Source organism: Nelusetta ayraudi, unplaced genomic scaffold (assembly GCF_046127955.1).
Source record: "Nelusetta ayraudi isolate G7.1 ecotype Tasmania unplaced genomic scaffold, CSIRO-AGI_Nayr_v1 ptg000004l, whole genome shotgun sequence".
Classification (NCBI taxonomy): domain Eukaryota; kingdom Metazoa; phylum Chordata; class Actinopteri; order Tetraodontiformes; family Monacanthidae; genus Nelusetta; species Nelusetta ayraudi.
The window spans coordinates 13,476,395-13,499,548 of record NW_027466054.1 but is presented as its reverse complement, the minus strand read 5'-3'; the positions used below and the strand labels follow the sequence as shown (position 1 = coordinate 13,499,548).

The following is a 23,154-nucleotide window of genomic DNA, read 5'->3' as shown; positions in this document are numbered from 1 at the left end:
TCACAAGCAATCTGAATGATAGCGAAGACAAATGACTCTCTTGAGGAGCAAATTGGCCGAGGTGCCCTTTAAACATTTAAAATGTGTAAAATAATGAACTTAACTTTAAAGGAAACCTTTTATCTTTTCCACAAAGACAATCACAGAGACATTAGGCTTTAATGTTGTCACATCAAAAGCTTTAATGTAGACACTTCATGCATGTTGTTAACAGGATTACGATGATCTTCCAGTTAGTTACAACAAGTAACACCATGTAGTGGGGAACGAATTTGAAAATCAAGTGAAGTATTTTTTTTTTTTTTTTTTTTTTTTTAACAATCATTGTCTTTCCATTCGAAAAGTGGTTGGTGTTCATATCAAGTCATTTACATACGCGACTTTTACTTCAGATTTTCTTAAACGACACACATCACGCTCCTGCCGCGATGACCGAGAACGATCCATGCCCCAGTGTGATAACTTATTTACATTTTCACTGTTTACTTTCCTACCCTGTTCTGCTATCTAGGCCTGAGTAGCAGCTCTGTCGAATCATCCATCGGTGACTCTTCATCGACACTACAGAACCGGAGATCAATTGCTCGGGATCGATTGCTCTGGCCTTGACAAGCTGCCACGGGTTTTCTCCTTTAAGGAACTGAGAGCAGCCAGACTGTCGGTTGTCAACAGGCTGAGAAAGAAAAAGGAGTCGTCGGTCCAAGTTATTGCGTGCGGACCTGACAACACGTTACTCTACCTGGCGGTGTTGACTAAAGCTGTTTTCAGCGTTGTGGAATTTCCGGTTGCCCTGTTAGACCCACATACAAATACAAAGTTCCCTCGACGCGGTAAGATTTTTTTGTCTTTTTTACTTTATGACGCAAAGTCGAGTTTAGTGCGGGCGACTTTGGCTACCAGCTGGAACTAACGAGCCAATTATGATTTAAACGGTCGTCATTGTCTTCTGTTTTCTTTTTCTGCTCCTAACTTCGAGCTGGCGGACCAATTAAAAGCCGACGAAATAAAAGCTGAGCAAATTTGCGGTCGTCGTTGGCTTATCTTGCCTACATCACAAGACGCAAGGTTGCACTGGTCGCTGATGTGACGTGTTTTTAGCACGTCTGTTAGCCAGTCAGTGTCACAGTATCACTAACCGCGCCATCACTTCACAGCCAAGAGCCAAGCCTCCCTCTGCCATATGGTCTACACACAGTCCACAAACATCACCATGCCAAGCAGTTACTTTACCTCCTCAGCGAGCATCTCCACCGTTGTCTGCGTGTTTCCAACATCTGTAATGGCTTTATTCCTTTTTCATTTTTCACTCTTGCTTTTGCTTTACTTTCTTCAGAATCTCCCCTTCGACTCGTGAACATGTGAAACTCGACTCCCCACTCAAGACGTATGCAAGTCCCAGGTTGGATTGAATGGCACTGAGGATACAAGGTAAGCACTTTGCCAGTAAATCTGAACTCATTATTGATCCGTTTCCAGAGCTACAAACGACCTCAGTGAGGGCAAAGTCTCAATGCAGTGAGAGGGAGAATAGAGGAAGTGGCCGGACAGGATATTAGGGTATGGAGGGGCGGGGGGCACATGCACATCCATCTACAGGAATTATTTTTGATGGGGGGGGAGGGGGTTGGGTCCATATCAAGTGTTTAGTCCTGGCTAAATAGTGTGAAGAGATGTGTGTCAGAACAATCACAAAATATACACTTCTCATCCTACAAGTAAAAACGTCTGGCTGGTTAAAGTCAATATCATCAAGGTGTTCTGCCCGGAGGTGCCTATTGACTTGAAGGTATGCCTAAAATGTAAGTAGCTTGCTACACGAGGTTGCAGCGCATACTTGCCTGCACCCACTCAGCAAGTGTTCTGCTTCAGTGCTCCTCCAGAGTTTGTTCCTGTTGTTTTCTTGTTTTTGTCACGATCAGCCGTGGTATTCTTGGTACAGAAAGCCGCTGCAACACTGTTGTGAAAGCAAATAGAAGCTTGGATTTGCATGAGAAGATCTGCAACTTCTTTAATGACAATTGCAGTATGAGAAGTTGTGTGGCCAGTGCAGAATCTTCCACTCTTCGTCTGATTGATTATTCATCATATACGAAACACTAAAAAGAAATAATAATGATTGATCATCTGATGGTAGGACGGAGCTTCTTAAAATGCCAAAGATGTGGAGGAAAACGCATTAATGTGAAAATAAACTTAGAACCAGACATGACTGTTTTTGTAATTTTGTGTTATAATTATTATTATTGTTATAATAATAATAATAATAATAATAATAATAATAATAATAATAATAATAATAATAACTTGTTACTTGAACAGCTGTTGCAGTTTTTACTCAGCAGCAGGTGCATTGACTTCCACTATCGTCTTTCCCCTCAAACAAGTGTGTGTGTGCGTGCATGTATGTACCAGTTATAATAATCCCCAATGTTGTCATGAGGAAGATGTGCTGCTTATCATCCTCTGTGTAAGGAGTGGCCTACACCCCTGTTGACTCTACACCTGTTCATAGCCTTGTCTAGGTCTGTGGCAGTCCACATTAAGGAAACTTGAGGCTTGTACTTGTTCTGCTATCTCAGTGAAGTTCTGCTATCTCAGTGAAATGATCTCACCGTTGCTTACGCTGGTAGACTGGTCACTTTGGGAAAATGGTACCTTTTAACCATCAATTGGCATTCTAAGGGAACCTGAGATGGATTTGACAAACCTTCCTTGTAATGACAATGAGTTCTCACAAATTGATAGCGCTTCTTCACAAAGGACCTTTGCAACCAGCAATAATATGAACAGACCGTTAATCACGGCAAAAGAAGGCCATTGTGTGTTCCCCATGCGCTGTGCAGATTTAAAATGTAGCTCTGATTACATCTAATCAAGCTAATAAGCGATGAAACAAGAGTTCACTTTGCCTCCTGTCATATGATGACCTCGTTTTCTCTCTCTCAGAAACATGTCATGCTTTCAAGGACCAGACTGGAGGCCTTTCTTACAGTGGGCTAGCGCAGCCTGTAGATGTAATTTGCCACATATTTAGCTCCTTGCTTCTGGCTTAGTTGCTAACTGTTGATTTGCCCATCTTGCATTCCCCTCTACACCATGTCTAGGTTTTTACAAGCCCGTTTCATCGAGGCCTGTTATTGTCACGTTTTCACGCAAAGGCTGGCATAAGCCTAAGTTGCATGGGTCCACTTTCACACACTTTAATGAAAAGACACTAAGCTGAGTCCATCATCCCCTAGACTCAGCCTATTGACCTGTTTATTGCTGCAATGTCCAGAGCTTTGTTCATATGAAGTGTGACACTGGTTGAATTCTTCGAGAGAGGGGGCGGGGGGTTGTGTTGATTTCTGCACGCAAACGTGTCTGTCAGTCACTGAGACATTTGCAGCATATTGAGTGTAGTGACACACGAGTAACGATGTACATAGACGGTGGCAAAAACCTGCATGAAAACTCGTCCTCATCGTCCGTAACGAAGGAAGCCGAGGCCGGTGTGAAGTTAAACTGACTCCTGCTCATGTGTGCAGGCCCCAGCCAACCTCATCGCTGCCACAGGCACGTGAGCCGCCCTCACTTCACTAGTTGCTTTAATAACGACAGTTCCCGAGGTGTCAGTGTCAGGCAGCGACACTGACGAGCCCGTTCCTGGTGCTGCCTCCGCTGTGCGCCGACACTCCGATTCATCACGCAACCGTCACAATAATAATCGGCGCCAGGGCAAAGAGACGGCGGCAAGGTGTGAGATGGCAAGATAAATATAGCCGTTCTATAAATGATAGTTGAGAGTTACTCGCTTGCACCGTAGACGCTGTTCACGAAGCCGCGGCGCTGTGCGAGAGCCGGAGTGTAGTAGAAGCAGAAGAGGAGGAGAGAGGTCGCTGTGTCTGGGGATGCAGTCACGCCGATGATTTCAGCCCTCAGGCGCAGCACAGCCGCTTCCTGAGATTGAAGCCACACGGTTGGAATTTTCATTAGCTTTTAGCGTTCGCTCACGATTGATTGGACACAGACCACTTTAGCCTCGCACAGCAGCGTTGTCTCTATTTTGTCTCTGGCTCGCCTCTGTTTCTCGAGTGATTTCACACTTTCCACAAAGAAAGCGTTCAATGAAAGCGTTACAGTTCCGAGAAAGACCGTCCAGTTTTGTTTTGCCATCAGGATGGAGTCTGATGACAGGAGCTCATATTTGGTGATTGTAAAGGGGTTCTGTACTTGTCAGCGTGTAGAAAGGGCAAAGTCTTCTGTGGCAGGAGCAATACATCAAACCAGCTGGACACAAAAGGGTGTCGTTGCTCATTGATGATTTTGTATGTGAGAGTTGTGGGAGGAGACTGTTTGGGTAAAAGTCTGGTAAGATTTTACCGTTTTGATAGAAACGTTCAGGAAACGAAACAGAAGACCGCAAGAAGTCAGTCCGCTGTCTCCAGGGTTTAACCAGATGTTTCCAGCTGGGCCGATTGCAGCATCGCAATTTGTGTGAAGACTTTTTTTTGTAAACCAGCATTCCCAAGTGTATTTGTTGGCGAAAGACTAAATCCTCTTTTTAAGTCAATACGCTCATTACAATCAACAAGATATACTTTGTTTTGTTTGCTTTATAACCATCTTTGTGACATTAGTTTGAACTATTTACGTTTTTGGCTCAAGCACAACACCATAGTTCCCCAGAATTAGTTTGTCAGAAATAAGTATCCATTTCGTGAGAATGAACTCACTGCCTCACTACCGTCCTCTCACTACCTTGTCAAATGGAGCGTTTTAAGAGATTGCTTGTTCCTTCGGCTATAAGGCTGTATAACAGATGTGACTAAACTTAACATGTGCACTTTATCACTATTGTTAGTAAGTAATGTTTTTAGAATTTTTTTTTTAAGAATTTTTAAATTATTTTTAAATTTTCAGAACTTCTAATTATCTATTTATGAATATGCTTCTGGTGGCTGTGTGTTTCTCTTGCTAATGGACACCTGAATTTCTCCTACGGGAGATGAATAAAGTATCCATCTATCCATCTATCCATCTATCTATCTATCTATCTATCCATGTATCCATGTATCCATCTATCCATCTATCCATGTATCCATTTCTCTATCTATCCATCCAAACAGCTGCATTGGGGGAAACACTGCAAATCTCTCCAGTCTGACTCATAGCTAAACAATCTAGATGGATTGATCTCTTGGAGGAAAAGTATCACTTCAGCTGTTTGTGTTATGGCTAATATTGATACAGAAATATTAGCCATAACTAAAAGAAGCCTTACCGCTTGTATCCTCGGGAGTCGCTCTACAAAATGCCATCATACGCTTGACCTCACGCAGGCAATAAAATCTCATTTTAGAAGTAGCAGCTGTAACTGTTGCATGCCTAAAACTTTGCCATAACAGGGACGCTGCTGGCCTGAAGATTGGCTGGGTGTCTGTAACCAGAGCAGAGCGACAAAATGTCAGTTTTGTCACCGTTGCTGCCAAGTAGTTCATCCAAAAGTGATGAGGGCCTGTTGTTTGGTTGTTGTGGTTAAACAGTTGAGTGGGAAGTGAATAATTCAGTGCAAACTCTGAGCGGGTCAGTAAGCTCACCTGGTTTGAAATGGCTTCAATCCCACAAACACACATTGTGTATATTTGTGGCGGCGTATAAAGCATCTGGTTATTTGTGGTTGTGTTAAACCTGAATGATGTCGCTGTCTAAACCCTCAACTCCTCTTTACTTCCAAGCTTTGTGTGAGCTGTGCCACCAGCTTTTGTGCTCTCTCTATTGTGACCCAAAGCAGCTGAGCCAGCAGGCCGTAAACTGGCAGGCCAGCCATCCTCACTGCAGAGTGATCCTGTGAGGATCACTCAGTGATTCCTCTATTGATGCTGCTTCAAACACTTGGATTGACTTGCGTAATGTTTGAAAAATATGCTAACCTGAATCCGTTTTGATCATTTTTTTTGGGGGGGGGGCAAAAAAGTTCTACAACAATCATACTTGATCAGCTCACGCAAGGATTGCAAGATCGCGCAACAACCAAGGCAGCAACTCTGTTTCCCGTCCCAACTGTGTCTCAAATCCGCTTTATTATCTGACGGCCGAACTGAACAGTGTGGAAACCGATGCATCATGTTGACGTTTCGCAGTAAAATACATTATGATGAAAATCAACCGGATCCACTGAGTTTTTCAATCATTGACTACCTACCTGCCACACCTGGTGTGAACTTGCACACTGACTTTAATGGCCGCGGAGCCGCGAACGTGCCGACGCTTTGCGTGCAAATTGGGGTCAAATTCAAACACATTTGAAAACAAATAAAATAAAAAATTCATTCGCAACAAATGAGTCCTTGGTTAAATTGGTGTAGAATAGTGCCGACAAGCAACTATTCATTGTTTACATTGAAGCTCTCACAGGTTTTGAGGAATGGCTTTCATGATGTCCTGTGACATTTGGAAAAGCCCCCATGTTTCTTACCCAGTAGTTTGTATCAACACACCAGCAGAACAGAATAGAGAGTGAGAATGATAACTGAGGGACAGTGCAGTTGAACAGGAGTGCAACCACAGAAGAAAGACGATCACAAAGAAAATCAAACTTCCCCCTCAAACTGCGCTAATCTTTCTGCCCAGCTAACATCACCGCTACCGTTCTGCTCTACCTGGCAGAGGACAAGCAAACTGATCCCACTGGTGAGGTCAACTCCTAAAACCTCCATCCCCACCTGCCATACCAGTTTGTCAGCATTCCCTCCAACAGTCTCACTTGTAGCTCGGAGCTCTTGCTGCTTTGGTTTGTTGTTTTGTTTTTTTCTTTTCTTCTGAAGGTTGCCTTTCGAAAGGCCTTTTCAAAGACCTCACAAAGCTGCTCACCGCCGTCTCTTGACCTTTGTGGTGCAGAAACGTGCAACACACACACACGCACACACACACGCACACACACTTGAGGTTATTTTTTGGTTTTCTACTGGCCGATGTCTTTCATCATTACTCGTTCATGTGATTCTATCGCGCGCAGCGTATCACCCTGCTGATTCATCTGCATTGTCACTCATACCTGCAGTTAGAAAAATGAAGGCAGCGCGCACCACATTTAAATCTACACAACCCATTGCGGTGATGCTGGAAAGTAGCGCACACTTGTATATCTCGCGTATTTGAACCGCAGGGTGTGAAATTGTGAAATACAGGAAAGTTTACTCCGCCAACATTTAAATCTGAACGATGTGAATAAATTCCCTGCAGGTTCACCTCCTGTCACTGTCACCCTCGCCTGTGGCGCTGTTAACCGTTAACGAGCCCTGCTGTTAACCGCGGTGTGGGAAATTGTTTGCCATAGCATTAATCTGAGTGCCGGGCTCTGAGACACAAGTCATTAGCTAAACTGTTGGTGCAAGCACAAGGGAAAGTCATTATTACTGCAAATAAACAGCGGCATTTTATGTTTGGCTGCTTTCAGTCTCTGCCCTGGCAACCGAGAGCAGGCGTAGCGGTCCAGGGGTTTATCAGCGAGACGCCCCGGCAGGTTTGTTCAAGCTCTTCTCCTCTCCGCGGGATTCATTTCTCCTGTTAATATTTTTTTTTATTTATTTTTTTTTAGCGCCGCTGATGTCATCTGAAACAGTGCTTTATGACATTGGATATGCGCGGTGCTGCCTGGCATGTGGCGTCGTATTGGCAGAAAGCAACAGGCAGGATGACTTGCAGAAATACTCCTGACAGTGCGGATACTCAGCTGCAAACACCAGGAACACTTGACAGGCGGCTTCTATATTTTAGGCACATGTGGGTCATGTAGTGGCGGTGATGCGTGGTAGGTTACTTTAAATGAATGCTTGCCTAATAACAGCACTACATGCACTTCACTCTGCAGTCATGTCTCTAATCTGTTTTGAATATATGTTTTGGGACAACATTGCGTTGGACACGCACACGCACAGCTAAAGAAAGCGGTAGCAGCAGAGCCATACTGTTTTATAGTGAAAATATGTGTGTGAGTGAGTGTTGGGCATGTTGCCCATTGGATAATAAAATTGATAATTTTAATGGTTCCTAAGCTGCCATCAACCATTTTGTAGTTATGTTGCCAGGTCAACATCTTTAGTAATTTCTTTCAAAACTGTGGTCCAGTCAACAGGCAAAATAATCCTAATTTACGTGACAAAATTCAATCTACACAGATAACGGGCAGATTCTTAAGTAATTGTTTTAAAAATACCCTACTGTTTAAAATTCTCCAGCTTCTTGCGGAAACATCTTAAAGCTTTGACAAACTGGTTCATCATTTTCATTTGTTTTTCTCTTATTTTTTTGGTTGTCTCTGTCTGACAGGGAGAGGCTTGCAACCTGGGAGACCGGTCGCATGCCTGGCACAGTCACATAGCAACCTCGAATAGTACTGATATGACTCGGGGTGGTTGCCAAATGAGCGACAGAAACGTCCTGATTTCTTTTTCCCGTCAGTTCGAGGCACTCGTGCTGCCTCGTGTTTTGGACATTTGACTTGTGTCAACTTTGTGCTAATAGACTGTCAGGAAACAGCTGCCTTTCTAGCTGTTGTCACACAGCCTTCTAACATTGAAAATAATCTTCTGAGTATGAGTGCTTCTGTAGCAGCGTCACTGAAAATGCCATCAGTCATGACGTGTCAATTAGGTCACACTGTGCTTAAGAACAACACTCTGGAATAACAAACCCTGCCTGCGTATTGAAGAAATGTTTTATATGTTGAAACAAATCTCTTCCCCAGTGTGTATTTTTTAAAGACATTTTTAATATATTGAAAGAAATGTTTGACATATTGTGTATGTAAATCCACAGCTACAGTGTCAGTCGTTGCTTCTCATTTTAGCATTTTCTGCTTCAGTTCGGAACTTCCCACAGGTCTCATGACAAGGTTGGGAAATCAGCAGCAGAGGAGTTGTGAACTTGTGAGGACCTGTGGGTTCATTGACTCAGCAAACGGCAATGCAGAAAATACTTCAGCAAGACGTCAGCATTTCATATTTCCCCATCGTGTTCTTCAGCCCCTCTCTGCTAATGTGTGTGAGGCAATGGGCGATTGCTCCCACTCACCCTCTCATTACCAGTGTGGTCCGCTTGGAGTAGTGCAAGTGAGATGTGAACATGCCTCTGATGAGTGCCAAAGCCAGGGGGGTTAATGAGCTTGTCTTGCTTTGCTAATTAGCTTCATCGGCATCAAAGACGAGACGTCTCGTCTGCGCTGTCTGCTTAGTGCGCACGCTAGCAACGGGAGGGGGGAGCCTTAGAGATCAGAGACAAACGGGAACTTGGGCGTCCCTGTGTACATGGATATACTTGGATGCAAACATGCCAAGATGCGTTGCCCAGTCTACTGCTCTTTTTTGTCGTCGTTGCTGCTGCTGTGGTTATTGGTTTGTTCCGCTGCCATAGTGTTCAATTGGGGAATGGAATCAGCCTGGAAAGCACACGCTTCAGCATATACTTCCCGACTTAATCACCAAATCCTTCTGCCGCTGGGTCCTTGGGGCCTTGTCTGCGACAATGAAAATCCATCTCCAAATGTCGATCCACTACAATGGCCTGATTGTGTCAGGGCGAACTGCTGGCCGGCCAGATTGGGACAGAGGTGGTTGGCAGCCTGCCTGCATGGCTAACAAGCTCACTCGTGACCCATGTGACAATGAGTGGCTGCAGCGTCGAGTTAGCGTGTGCGTGCGTCGGGCCAGCTGACCCACTGCCGCCTCACTCGCCGGGCCTAGGCAACACGGGTGCCGCCACCACCTTGTCGTAATTCCGTTTTTCACCACTGGAGGCTGTCGCACACATGCAAAGTGAGGGAAACTGAGATCAGAGTGTTGTTTGAAACTGAGACCATGCAGAAATGTTACAGCTGAACAGAAACATTAAAGTGAAGATTGAATCAAAAATAGTCCATGAGGCAACTCACAAACTCACGTGCTGAATGTTGGTGCAAAAGCACTTCAGACATGGTGCTGAAGCTAAATTCACAAACGCATCTCATGTCGTGCAGCTATCATTCTTTGACGAGTTCTCGCAAAGGGTTAGTGAAAACATTTCTCCCAAAGGTGAAATATATCCAAGGTTGTATTGATGCACAGGGCAAAGTGCAAAAGAGCAAAGCTAATATTGTAGGATACTCATTCACAATTACCAAATGCAGTGAGTCTTGGCTGAATGTCAGCTGACCGTCATTGCTCCTCATTGTGCTGCCTGATTTTTTTTTTTTGTTTTTCCTGAACATCTCCGTCAGCCGTGCATCATGTCAGCAGGTGATGAGTGGTTCGGGGGATGTGTGACTGTTTGATTCCTGCTGGATTTTTGTCATTCTGTTTTGTACAAGACAAGGCTGCATTTGTTGGCACCCACGCAGCAACACATGCAAATTCATGCTCTAGTCTTTTAAATGGATTATTAACACAGTGTGCCAGTGTTGAGCCTTCCAAGGGCCATGATAAAAGACTTGCATATTTTTTTATGTTCTCCTAACATTTAATCTGTACTTTGAGCAAACACAACACACAACCCCCCCACTTCTGGTTTCTGCACACACAAGCTCAACACGGAATGTTGTTCAGGATCTCTTTTTCCATTTTCATAACATTTTAAAGCAAAAGCACATGCTCTGAATCAGTTGCAGCTCGTAAGGTTATCTAATGCAGTCTTATAATCATATTAGGACACATGCTCACGTCGACCCACCTTGACACTGGCCCACTGCATGAAAGTCTTTATCGTGCGTTTAAAAAGGTAATGGCACAGCTCCAAGACCAGGAAAGTGAATGTGCGGCACCCAGAGTGGATCTGATTGATCACTGAGGTAGATTTCCTAAGAGCAGACTGCTTTGGTCTGGCAGGATGAAAGTATAGACCAGGGGACACCGATCATTTTGAGCCTGAGAGCTACTTCATTGGTACTGGGCCACACTGTCCTTAAATAATACATCCTCTCAGTTAGCCTTGAGTTATATATGGTTATCAATGATACTGATCTGTGCCATGTGAAGACACGGATCATGTTAATGCGTTTTCAATAATTATCAACAATGACTTAACAAGGTTGGATAAAATAGATTTTCAGATGCAGCTAAATGAGTTGTGCTATTTGAACACACCTGTGGGCTACTCAGGTGGCCCTCGGCAGTGGGTGACCCCTGGTATAGACGCTGTGCTGGAACTGAAGGACTTTATTCATTTATTTGTCAATCAACACCACTAATACCTTTTGGTTTGGTTTGGTGTTTTCAATGGAATCTCTGTTCCTCTGTGGCAGGAGTACTGCGATGACTAGCCGGCACCCTAGCCATGCAGAGAGCGCGCCCTCCACCAAGAGAGCCCCGCCCGCGGGCTCCCCCCGGCTCCACGTGCAGCGATCGCAGTCCAAGGAGACCATCACCATCCACTTCTCGGCTCTGGGGAAGGCGGAAGAAGACGAGGAGGAAGAGCTTTTCCTGACGACTCTCTCCACTACCTCAAACGCTCAGGATGACTCAAGCGTGGCGACGGCCGAGGAAGCCAGCGAGGAAATGTTCCAGGAGGTGGCGGCCGCCGAGGCTCCCGTCACGCCTGAGTCATCCGGACTTTCTCCGGGCCCGGGACGTCGCGCCAAGAGTCCTCCCACGCAAACTCTGTCGCCGCCGCACATTAGCGAGCGGAAAGGCTCGAGTGCCTCTCCCACCAAATCCCTCAGTTTCCCCTCGGGGGAAAAGCCTTTCCTGAGCCTGGTCAAGTCTCTTTCCTCCGACGTGGAGAGCCGCGACGGGGCGCCCTCTGCTCCCGCCCCCACCATCAGACACAGACAACTGATGAAGAACCTTGTCAAGGTTTTAACACACACACACACACACACACACACACACACACACACACACACACACACACACACACACACACACAAGCCCTAGCACTTTAAATTACACATAGGTTTTTACTGTTTTCCTTTTCCTATTTATGTTTATTGTTGATATTGTTTCTGCTATTGGCACACATAACATCGATACTGTCTTGTATATCTATTGCTGCTGTCACACCAAGAACTTCTACCTTGGGGATCAATAAAGTCTATTCTATTCTATTCTATTCTATTCTATTCTATTCAAGTCGCTATCCTCCGACACCTCCCAGGACTCCTCTTCGGCCTTCTCCACGCCCTACCGGCTCTCGGAGCCCCGCCTTAACCTGCAGCTCTTCAAGCAGTTCACGCAGTCCCGGATGCCCTCCGCAGCGGCGCCACCTTCAGGTAGCGACTCCAAAACGGCCCCCTGCTCGCCGCTGACCTCGCCCGACAGCCGCAGCTTCTTCAAGGTGTCCGAGGTGGAGGCCAAGATCGAGGACACCAGGCGCCGCCTCTCGGAGGCCATCTCGGAGCCGCTGCAGCTGCTCAGCAAGATCATGGACGAGAAGGGCGGCAGCCTGGTGAGCGGCTACCGGCCCAAGACACTCTCGGCCAGCGCCACCGAGCTGTCCAGCGTAACGGCGGCGTTCAACGGCCACGCGGAGAGCAACAACAACTATTGCATTAAGGAGGAGGAGGGCGGCGCCGACTGGGAGGAGGAGAACTCCGGCGGGCCTGCGGGGGGCGCCGCCGAGTCGCCGGTTCTCCTCTCTCTGGACGCCAGGAGCCCCGTCAAATCCCCGTCCGTCTCGGCCTCCCTGGACAAGTGCTCCATGTCTGCGCTGGCCCGGCAAGACGACGAGGACTTCTGCATCCTGTACAGCGAGGACTTTGAGACGTGCGGCGCCGACGCCAACGCCACCGCCGCTACCCGCGGCAGATCCGGGAGGCAGACGAGCTGCAGCACCGAGCCGTCCAGTGAGGACGAGTCGGAATGGGCCGCGCCGCCTCCGGCCGTCCCGCATTACACTCTCACCATCCTCACTCTTCTGGTCTACGGCTACCTGGTGTTACCGCTGCCCAATTACATCGGCGGGATGCTGCTCGGCATCGGACTGGGCTTCCTTTTAGCCATAGCTGCGGTGTGGCTGACGGGACCGGAACCTTCCGGCGTCGGATCACGGCGTTCCCTACACATGAAGAAGATGTGCAGTCGGAGCAAGTTGGATATAAAGGAACCAGAACTCTACAAGGTTGGTGAATATTTGACTTTAACTTGATGCTACAGAGAGAAGATGTTGAATAAAACTTTATTCAAACACAGCAATTGTGTATGTTTGGGAGCTGCTGCGAATAGGAAAGTACACATTAAAATGTAGAGATCAGCAACAGTCTGCACCTGACACTGATTGACTCAACACAAAAGAAACAAAAAAAAAAAGTTCTTACCGGATGGCCTTCAAAGGCTCATATAAAGGCAATGACAGCAAATTGTTTCCCTCCACTTCAAAAGACAAAGGTCAAATAACTTCCTTTTATCAGTCAGTTCAGAGAAACAAGTTATCTTTTGGATCTTAGCAGAACCCGACAACACGCTGCAAGTATTTACTTTCAAGGCACAAAGTACAAAAACGGCAGCTGTGAAATCACACCTCACTCAGTAGAAAAATCTAAAATAAAAGAAAATATTTTATTTGTTGTTGTGTGAAATGGCTGCCGTCTGTCCCCTCTCAGGGCTGGATGAACGAGATCTCCAGCTACGACCCGGAGACGTACCACGCCACGCTGACGCACTCTGTGTTGGTTCGCTTGGAAGGCTCCATCATCCGCCTGTCCAAACCCAACCACAACATCGCCCGCCGCTCGGCGCACAACGAGCCGAAGCCGGAAGTCACCTACGTCAGCCAGAAGATCTATGACCTCACCAACAGCAAAGTATGTCGTCGGCCTGTTTTGTTTTTCAGAGAAGTTGCAAAGAAACATTTTTGACAAAGTATCAAGATATGAACTCTGCTTGAACCACAGTTTCTGTTTCCTCTAAATGTTTCACAGGTTCACTTAGTGCCACAGAGTCTTGCCAGGAAGCGTTTGTGGAACAAGAAGTACCCCATTTGCGTCGAACTGGCCAAGCAAGACGACTTCATGTCGAAGGCAGAGGGCGAGAAGCCCGAGGCTGCTGAGACGGGAGCGGCTCAGGACCGCGGCTCGGCTGCGTCCAGCCGAGACGTCACCCTCTACCTGTTTGGGAGGACGGGGAGGGAGAAGGAGGAGTGGTTCCAGCGCCTCCTAGCCGCCTCGAGGCTCAAGCTGGATTCAAGGAAAGCTTCGAGAGCGGCGGCGGCGAAGAGTGGTGAGCAGAGCCGTCGTTTTCCTCACACACACGTGCTCCAAACAGTCGCAATATCGCGACACAAATGGAAATCTGAAGGTCTTGCGCCGCAGAAACGGAAGTCTTTCCTCACTTGTTGCACAATCTTTGATCTGACCCACAGCTCCGACGTGTCACAGTCGCAGGAGCAGCCGCAGCAGTCTGGATGAAGCGCTGCAATCTCAGCCCAGGTCCAAAGACTCCTCGGCCTCCTCTGCCTCCTCGGCCTCGGGAGCCGGCGCCAAAACCAAGCCAGTGGTGGACTACAGCACCTACATGGCCTCCATACTGCCAAAGCAGGCGGCGCTCAGCCCCACCGCTGCCAGTCCAGTGCTGCTGAGCCCTCAGAGCAGCCCCGGAGCAGACAAGAAGGTTGTGCTTCCTCCACACGCTGCTCCTGTTTGATTCAGTTGAGCTCTGTGTTACATGCTGCACAGTAACCAGCAGAAAGCTGATAGATTAAGTTGTGTCTTATCCACATTAGGGCTGCACGATATTAGGAAAAAATGCGACATGCGATAATCCTGTTGTGACACTGAAAAAAAAACAATATCCAATTTTTCCTTTCCAACAAGATGTTTTTGTTGAAAGAACTGCACCTGGCAGCAGCTGATCACTTAAACACAGCATTTCAATATAAAATATTTATGCTACTCAAAAACGAACACGAACACCCGTTGCGCCGCCCTCACACACATACATACACAACATGTTACTGCCAATTTTAATGAGAGTACCAATTGGGCTGCCAATTGTCTCAGGCAGCCCAATTCAAAATGTTACCTGCATGCTGCCTTCATTTACTAACACCCAAAGAAAGCCGTGCTTGCTGTGAGTCTCGGTCACTCACAGAGGTAGACAGCTGATAGATACTGGGGTTTTTATTCGGGTGAAAGTCCAACTCGACGCAAATTTAAGTACCTCCACCTTATTTTCTTTTTTTAGGTCACTAGTACATAGTGCTCACTACTCACGTACAAGAGTATATTCACTGTAGTAGATGCGGACTTTGACAGTAAAATCGCCAGTAATGTGTTGTGTATGTTTGTGAATTTCTGACAAATCCGCTGGCACATTTGCAGCTGTTCGGAGAGGAAATCTGTCAAATGGAGGACCAGTAGGGACTTTACACCGGTGTTGTGTCGCGCTCCACTTCCTCTTCACCCACATTTTCCTCGTATGTCTCTGTCGCTTCCGCCGTGACTGCGCCCCCTCACTCGCTCCACACGGTTTGTGACCTCAACCAAAAGCAGTTACTTCAAGGCGGGCATAACGCAGTAAGGCTCAATCTGATTGGCCAAATTTCAAATGTAGGGCATGGATGAACACACTATTTATCCCAGTGTTTACGATATGTCTATCGCACATGTTGTTATATTGATAAATTTACAATATATTGTGCAGCCCTAATCCACATAAATATATCCAGTCTCGGCTTTTAGCACTAATGACTGCTAATGTGTTTTGTTTCTTTCTCGCCCTCCAGTTCCAGAGCGCCACCGCCGCTCAGGTGCATCCGAGCGAGGAGCACGAGGAGCAGGAGGAGGACACCGTTGCCTGGCTGAACGCAGCCGTGGGACGGATCTTCTGGGACTTCCTGAGGGAACCCTACTGGGCCGAAGCCGTCTCCAAGAAGATTCAAATGAAGCTCAGCAAAATACGGGTGAGTCCTGCGCCCATATTTCCCCCCAGGGGTTACTGCAAAGAAATACGTGCGCATTTAGATTTGAATGTGGATGAATGAAATCATCGGCCCTACGTTGTCTGTTGTGAATAAATCCACGAGAGAATTCTTGATTTCAGTTCATTGCTTCATTTTTTTCTCCTTCTATTTCAGTTGCCTTACTTCATGAACGAGCTCACCCTGACAGAACTGGACATGGGCTTAGCCGCTCCAAAAGTTCTCAGGGCATCTAAACCCTCCATTGACTACAGAGGTAAGAGATGAATCACTGTTTAGCACACACAAACACCATCACTCCATAGTTTCCACAGAGTCAGACGGACTGGTCAGCCCAGCGGTGTTCCCTGTGTGGTGCAACTGTGCACACGTCATTTCTATCTTTGTCAAGTATTTTACCACTGGGGTTAAATATTGAATATATAATATATTTATTTTTTCATTAGTGTGAAACAACAACATGTTAATTGGACTGCATTTATATAGGGGTCTTTTACAGCACCTTCTTGTTATTTTAAGCTATAGTTTTAGTAATTTAAAAGACATTATTGCCTGTGGATGAAAAAAGAAAAATCATAGAAAAGCCTAAAACAATATTCAAACAGCAGTCATGTGACATCCCCAGCCAGTTACAGTCATGCTGGTGAAATTGTCATCCACTTGTAAATAGACACCTATATCAATATCATCCTTGTTCTTTATTTAAAGATGGGGAAATGGGTGGGTAATTAGTTGATGATCACACCGTTGCGCAAACCAAGAGCATGTGCTTCATTTTGAGTTAAAGTGAAAACCATAGCAAATAAGAACAACAGTGGCTGATTGATTCATCAAAAGCACGCACACAGAGGCTTACTGTGCACCATATAAGAGCCTAATGCGCACATGTCGGCCAGTAACGAAGCTGTTGGCAGAGTGAAATCACCCGAGCCGATCTGTTGCTTTGTTATGCAAGGCGGTAACGCTGCTCAGACTAACACACAGATTGTTTCCTATTAATCTGCTGGGCAATTTTGTACAGATTCCGCTGAACATTATCGTCGTCTTGGCATTGTGCAGGTGGAGGCTCAGCTCAGTGTTGGACAGCATATTCAGCTGCGTACCCACGTTGACTCTAACGCTAGAAAGCCTCATCTTCTTGCATCTCTCCTTTAATTTTATCACTCTCCCTGCGTCTCTCGGCACTTTCCAGTCTCAGTCTTCCCCTTCCTTGCTGAGTCATGTTTCTCACTGCAGCTCCGGCGTTCTCCCTTCAATCAGGGCGCCAAATGACTTGCATCTTCTGTAACCTGCGGTGGGAACAGCATTTATTAGATGGTTCCATGCAACAACAAAAAGAATCCTAACAGCCATTCTAAATGAAATCAGCATAAACGCAACCTCATGTTGTTGACGTCCATCTGGTTTTGTTGTGTTTCACTCGCATGGCAGCAATCTGTGGCCAAATAAGTGCCGACAATTTCCTTTGAACTGCTTCTACTTTTAATTTCATTGAGTTGTTAAGATAAATAAATATATACATGGAATGGAAAAGGTCTAAAAACTTCCTCTGGTTGTGGAAACTTGCTCTTAGTCTTTATTTATTTGTGTATGCCTGTCCTTCCATCCACACATCTCCTGTAAACACCCGCTTTATTGCACAGCTGGAGCCTATCCCTGCTGACCCAACTCACCAGTTTATGACATAGAGACAAACAATCATTCACACTCGCATTCTCAACCAGCCTGATGTGCATGTCAGGCACAGGGAGAACATGCACAACTCCACTCTTGAAAGGCCTCTGGACCCGAAACCGTTACCTTCTTGCTGCGAGCTGTCACTGCTAACCACAGCGCCGCCCTCTCCGGTTTGCATCTTGTGTCTGTTTTGTACCACTCATTCTTTCTCCGGCCCTCCAGACTCTTGTTGTGCCGTGCAGTTTGCTGTCACGCAGGCCGTGTTTCACTTTCTCTACCCCCTCCTGTGGTGTTGTCTCGTCTCCTGCGTCCTCTGCTGCCTCCCTGTGGCGCTAAATGAAATTGCTTCCAATGTAGTCTGCATTTGTGACACAGTAGCGTGACACGCTGCATCGGCAAAAGTGGCATAAATGACAGGCAGCTTGTCCAGTGCAAGTCTGACACTCAGCAGTGGCTTTGTGGTGAGTTGGCATAATCCAGATTACAGCAGGTTTGGTGAAGTTAAATTGAAAGGAGCAGAGGGCCGGAGGGAAACAGCTGGTTGTGCTGCCAGGACCCCTGCTGATATCAAACAGGTGCTCGGGGTGAAGATTACCAGCGTCTCCGACTGTTTTTCCCTCTGTTCAAAGCTCCTTGTGATCTTTTCTTCTCTCTGTTGCCCGCTCCTGGCCGACAAAATAAAAAGTGGTTGTAGAGAAAGGAGGAGACAACAAAGTAGAGTCCAAAGGAAGGCTGCAGTTCTTTAAATGCGAGCGATGGAGTCGCTCCTGCATTTCTGCATCACTAACGTCCCCGCTGTCCCCGCAGGGCTGTGGTTCGACCTGGACGTTTCCTACAGCGGCTCCTTCCTCATGACGTTGGAAACAAAGATGAACCTCATCCGACTGGGCAAAGAAGACGAGAGCTCCCGCGTGGGAGAAGTCGGCAAAGATGGGTGAGTCGCAGCGCGCCCGTTTAACCAATCAGCCGCCTTGCTCCTTCTCCCACCACACACCTGGCCGCTTTCACAGCTGGATCCTGCTGCTTTGATCCTAAGCAGATTAGTTTTTAAATTTTCCTGGGATTGTTTTGCTGCAGCATTGTTCAGCTCGCTAAAGTGCGCACACACGTGCACGCTTTCCCTTATATTTTCCTGTGGTTTTTGCTGTACTTTGCGTGCTGGTCAATGACAGTCTATGGCAAAGTCAAATCAGCCAAACAGTAAAATCGTTTGAGTGACTCAAGGTACGACTCAAATTAATTTCCCCGATGTTGGAAGCCACACCCTAACATTTGAATTCCTGAATGAACAAATGAACGAGAGATGCTGAACACTCATAAAGGTGCAAGAACATTTTGTCCATTTACATTGTCTGGGTTGCGTTCACACTGCCAAAGTCTCCAGTCTGCCCTGGTGTGAAAGCACCCCTTTATTTTTTTTTTACCCGAGCTTCTATCGGGTGTCTGGTTTGTCACTCAGTGGCTGTCCTTTACGTCTCTTTCATTCCTTTTTTCTTCTGCCTTCTCTCTCCGCCGTCTGGATTGTGCTGCTGTGTTTCTGCTCGGGGTAAGTGCCGCGCAACTTCCAACAATGGCTCAATTTGTATTTCATCATTTGTCGTCTCGTCTAGTATCACTTCAAATGTTTTGTCTCCTGATCACCAGCCACCTTACTCAATTGATAAAAAGCAATATGGTCTAATTTATGGTGTATGTCTGTGTTTGTGTGCATTTTGTGTTCCTCAGACATTTCAACGTCTGACTTGTGACAGATTTCTAAATGTCATTTTTGCTTTCTGTGACTTTTCCTTCATTTCTGCTCTGTTTTTTTTCGTTGAATCACGATGAAATGCAATGTGTGTGTTTTGGTGGGTCCAGGTACAGGCCTCGTACCTACTGCCTGGCAGACAGTGATGAAGAGTCATCCAGCGCAGGTTCATCAGACGAGGACGACTCCTCCGAACTCTCCAGTGACCCTGCTGGAGCCGAGGGGTGAGGTTTCAGAAGATTTGTACGACTTTTTAGCATGCAGTTTGTTGGTCCATCCTTTAACTTTGAGCTTTCTTTGTCCTAAAAAGTTGGGCCGGAGGCCACAAACCCAGCAAGATTATGCGCTTCGTGGACAAGATCGCCAAGTCCAAATACTTCCAGAAAGCCACAGAGACGGAGTTCATCAAAAAGAAGATGGAGGAGGTGTCCAACACTCGCCTGCTGCTCACCGTGGAGCTGCAGGAGCTCCGGGGAACACTGGCTGTCAACATCCCTCCTCCACCCACTGACAGGATATGGTACGTGGGAAAAAAGGCCTTTGTGTGCTGCTGTCCTTTGTAATGGCCAATGATCACCTGATGTGTAAAGGTCACGTTCTTCTATGTGCAACTTTACGAGGTAGAGTAAATTATTAAAAACTATATTGTCTTCAGTGCCAGAGTTTTAGCGTTGTGGTTCTAGGTGACTGACTGATGGCAGTGCTGTGGCTGTCTATGCCAGTGGCTCAGTTTTCAGTGTTTAGGCCTGTTCTGTGTTTTAATTACACAAAGTTCAAGGTGTAAGCCACTCAATGAACCGTGATTGGTTGCAGGTACGGCTTCAAGACTCCACCTCACCTGGAACTGAAGGCCCGACCCAAACTGGGAGAAAGAGAAGTGACTCTGGCTCATGTTACCGACTGGATCGAGAAAAAACTGGAGCAGGAATTCCAGGTATTGTTATGAGACAACTCCAGTCTGAGGATACAGTGACTCAGTTGCTCTGACAGTTTTTTTTAATTATTTTTTTTGTATTCTGTTTTGGTGAGTCAACAGTTTTATACTTTGGTGGACTCAAAAAAAAACATTTCACGATCTTCAATTCTGTTCTGTTCCACTCTATTCTGTCTGAATTGATACTGATGCAATAAATGATCGAGTTGAATCCAGCAAGCCCTCCACCTTCTTCTAAATTGTTCTATTTCCACAGTGATGTTTGATACAAGTTAAAAGGGATAAAAAGTCATATGCTTGACATCGATCCTTCTCCCTCCTCCCTTCCAGAAAATCTTAGTGATGCCAAACATGGACGATGTGTGGCTGTCTGTCATGCATTCAGCCATGGACACACGCACAGCCGGCGGACCTTTGGTAGGTCCGGTGGCGGACCCTGAGCCCTCCCAGCCTGAGGGGGGCAGCACCAGCCAGCCATGAAGATTGTTTACAGTGTTTCAGGGTCGCTTATGAAGTCTCAAAATGAAAACTGGAGCCAAAGTTATTAAGTAGGACACGACTGTCACACAAATGCATTCCGATATTGTTTGGGGTTTCTCACTCAGCTTAGAAGAGACCGTGTGAACCTAATTAGAACACAGTTCAGCCAGAAACACTAAAGACAAACTGTGTCACGCTGCTTTGTTGTATTTTTCCATGCCGGAGGACAACACAATTGTCTTTGAAGGATTTACTCATCAGGAAGGACATGGGGGCGGGGGGGTTTGGGGATGATGTGTGGCTTTGACCGAGGGTTGGTTTAATACTGAGGGGTGGAGGTAGAGCAGAGGGTGCTTTTAAATATCCTGCAATGTCAATTAATGTGAACACATTGGAAGTTTCTTCAAGGGCCAAATAGTGAGTTAGGGCACAGTAAGCACAGTTTAAAATGGATATAAGTGGTGACAATGAACAGGATGGGGGATGTGGTGTGTGCAAACTGAGTGTGTGTTGTGTGAATGAGACACATTTGTATTATGGGATCGAAAACTAAATTGTAGAAGGTAGATTTGTAGAGAAGTCAAGTGAAGCTGAGATTCTTGACCAAAGGTTTATTTTCTGTGATGCATCGATACGGACTTCAGTCAAACATCCTCTGTCAAATTAATAATTTTAATGATTTGCCATCTCAGAGTATTATGTACATGTCTGTGTTTATTTGATACGTTTTGTCTTTGGTCCATGCACTTTTGACATCTTTTTTTTCTTTACAAGTCACACAGTGGGGAGTCCAGTTAAATATTTAATGGCACTCAGTGGATCCATTCCTTCCTTCAGGCTGATGGAATTTTTGCCTGCATCAAGCCTGAAAGCAGGTCAGATCGGTGCCTCTAGACTTTAAACCTCCATATGACTTCATGTCCAGTTCCTGATCAGGTGTTTAACAGAAAACAGTATTGGTTTGTCCTGTGACAACATCCTGAATTCCCCCATTTGTTTGTCCTTGCATCTGTTTCACACCATTCTTTGCCTAATCCGTCTCTATGGAGACAGTATCATTCCCTATAAACAAAATTCAATTATTCAATAATGACAAAGTGCACAATAATACAAACACATTAAGCGCAACCACAAATATGCACAGTTGGCTAGAGTATGATTTTTTTTTTTGTATCAATGTTTTATGGAAGTGAGAAGTACGAGGCCTCCAACATGGTTGCTGAATGTATTTACTAAATGGTTCTTGCGTTGTGACGTTTTGCCTGGTATGCAGATTATTGCACAATTTAAATTCTTTTGTGTGGTGAACACTACACACACACACTAATCTGGCTCCTGGCTGTTTGTTCCAGATATGCCGATCAGTCTCAATGAAGTCACCAGTCAGGTGCGTTTACCTGTGGCTAATTTACAGTGCAGGTGTTTCATCATGTTCATGTTCAGGGTTACTTTGTTGAAAACTGAAATTTAAAAGGACCAACTTTATTACATGAAAGTGCTTCTCAAAACTCGAGATCCCATACTGTAGGTACACAACTGGATGAAGGTACGTTCCTGTTGAGCACCGCTCCCGTTCACCAAGAATGTATCCCATTATTCCACAGAGTTGATTTTTGTTTAAACAACTTTTTAACTTGTGTTGAGTTTTTTGTTTTTTGTTTTTTGTAATCTTTACCAAAGTCTTTTGATTACACCTGTAGTGCCAGATCCCATTGCTCAAAGGTCCACTCACAGTATTGTGAGGTGATATTTATAAGTGCGCTATAATGCCGGTGATAACATTGTTTACAGATGGCTGATCTTGTCTTATACAATACTAAGAGCACTGTAATGTGACATAGGGGTGTTCGCTGTATGTGTGCCTTTATTCTGTGTTTGGGCCACTTGTTAATTGTTAATGAGTGACTATATGAAGTGGGCAGTTAGTTGTATTTTATATCTACTTCAGAATAAGCAGATTGAAATATGACCTGAAAGGATATATGAAGAAATCATCAGTATATGATTAATAACTTTGTAAAAATGCCATCATTTAAGGCCAAATTTGGTGATTAAATGTACCTGCCTTATTTATAAAGCAAAATAAATCTCTATCAATTAAACAATTTTCCTTTTTTTTATGTGAAATTCTGCACAGTCGTTTGTATATTTCGTCCTCTGATATTCGAAAAGGTATTTGAATGATTTTTTTTTTTTTTTTTTTTTTTCAGGCAATACAGCTAATAAAGGCTGATATCTGTAATAACAGGTATTTATATTGTTAGACTAATTCTCAGGGAGTGGCCATATTGAACCACCAGGTATCCACAGTAGGCCAGAACATCACAGCTGGTACCAAAACCACAAGGACCAGAGGATGTCAGAAAACACATTACAGCTAACGATTGGTTGCAATATGCTCTCATACCACTAGATGCTGCTAAATATCATACTCAGGGCCTTTAAATAAACT

At 45.5% G+C, this 23,154-nt stretch overlaps 2 protein-coding genes across 8 annotated transcripts in view; one reads left to right on the top strand and one right to left on the bottom strand.

The window, feature by feature from the left end:
- The window catches only part of cunh17orf67 (chromosome unknown C17orf67 homolog), a 291,697-nt gene that overhangs the window by 161,220 nt on the left and 107,323 nt on the right, over positions 1 to 23,154 (bottom strand). The gene's annotated exons all lie outside the window — the stretch shown is intronic.
- Positions 261 to 22,794, top strand: LOC142895234 (testis-expressed protein 2-like). 7 transcript variants are annotated; one of them, XM_076036130.1, is made up of 15 exons: positions 271 to 830; positions 1,334 to 1,428; positions 1,717 to 1,799; positions 11,255 to 11,804; positions 12,082 to 13,068; positions 13,550 to 13,750; positions 13,868 to 14,177; positions 14,308 to 14,555; positions 15,670 to 15,846; positions 16,021 to 16,120; positions 18,349 to 18,475; positions 19,405 to 19,512; positions 19,599 to 19,808; positions 20,102 to 20,222; positions 20,553 to 22,794. In XM_076036130.1, exons 3-15 carry the CDS (start codon positions 1,789 to 1,791, stop codon positions 20,700 to 20,702), a joined length of 3,300 nt encoding a protein of 1,099 aa, XP_075892245.1. In that variant the 5' UTR covers positions 271 to 830; positions 1,334 to 1,428; positions 1,717 to 1,788; the 3' UTR covers positions 20,703 to 22,794. The 7 variants fall into 7 exon arrangements, with proteins under 7 accessions (XP_075892287.1, XP_075892245.1, XP_075892253.1 ...); XM_076036138.1 differs by having other exon boundaries at positions 272 to 830; positions 13,868 to 14,165; positions 19,399 to 19,512; XM_076036123.1 differs by having other exon boundaries at positions 272 to 830; positions 19,399 to 19,512.

Excerpts from the sequence above, each read along its gene's own strand:
- LOC142895234 (XM_076036123.1), top strand. Across the intron at positions 18,476-19,398 it reads GGAGAAGTCGGCAAAGATGG|GTACAGGCCTCGTACCTACT; the intron begins GTGAGTCGCAGC and ends TGGTGGGTCCAG. Across the intron at positions 20,223-20,552 it reads AACTGGAGCAGGAATTCCAG|AAAATCTTAGTGATGCCAAA; the intron begins GTATTGTTATGA and ends CCTCCCTTCCAG.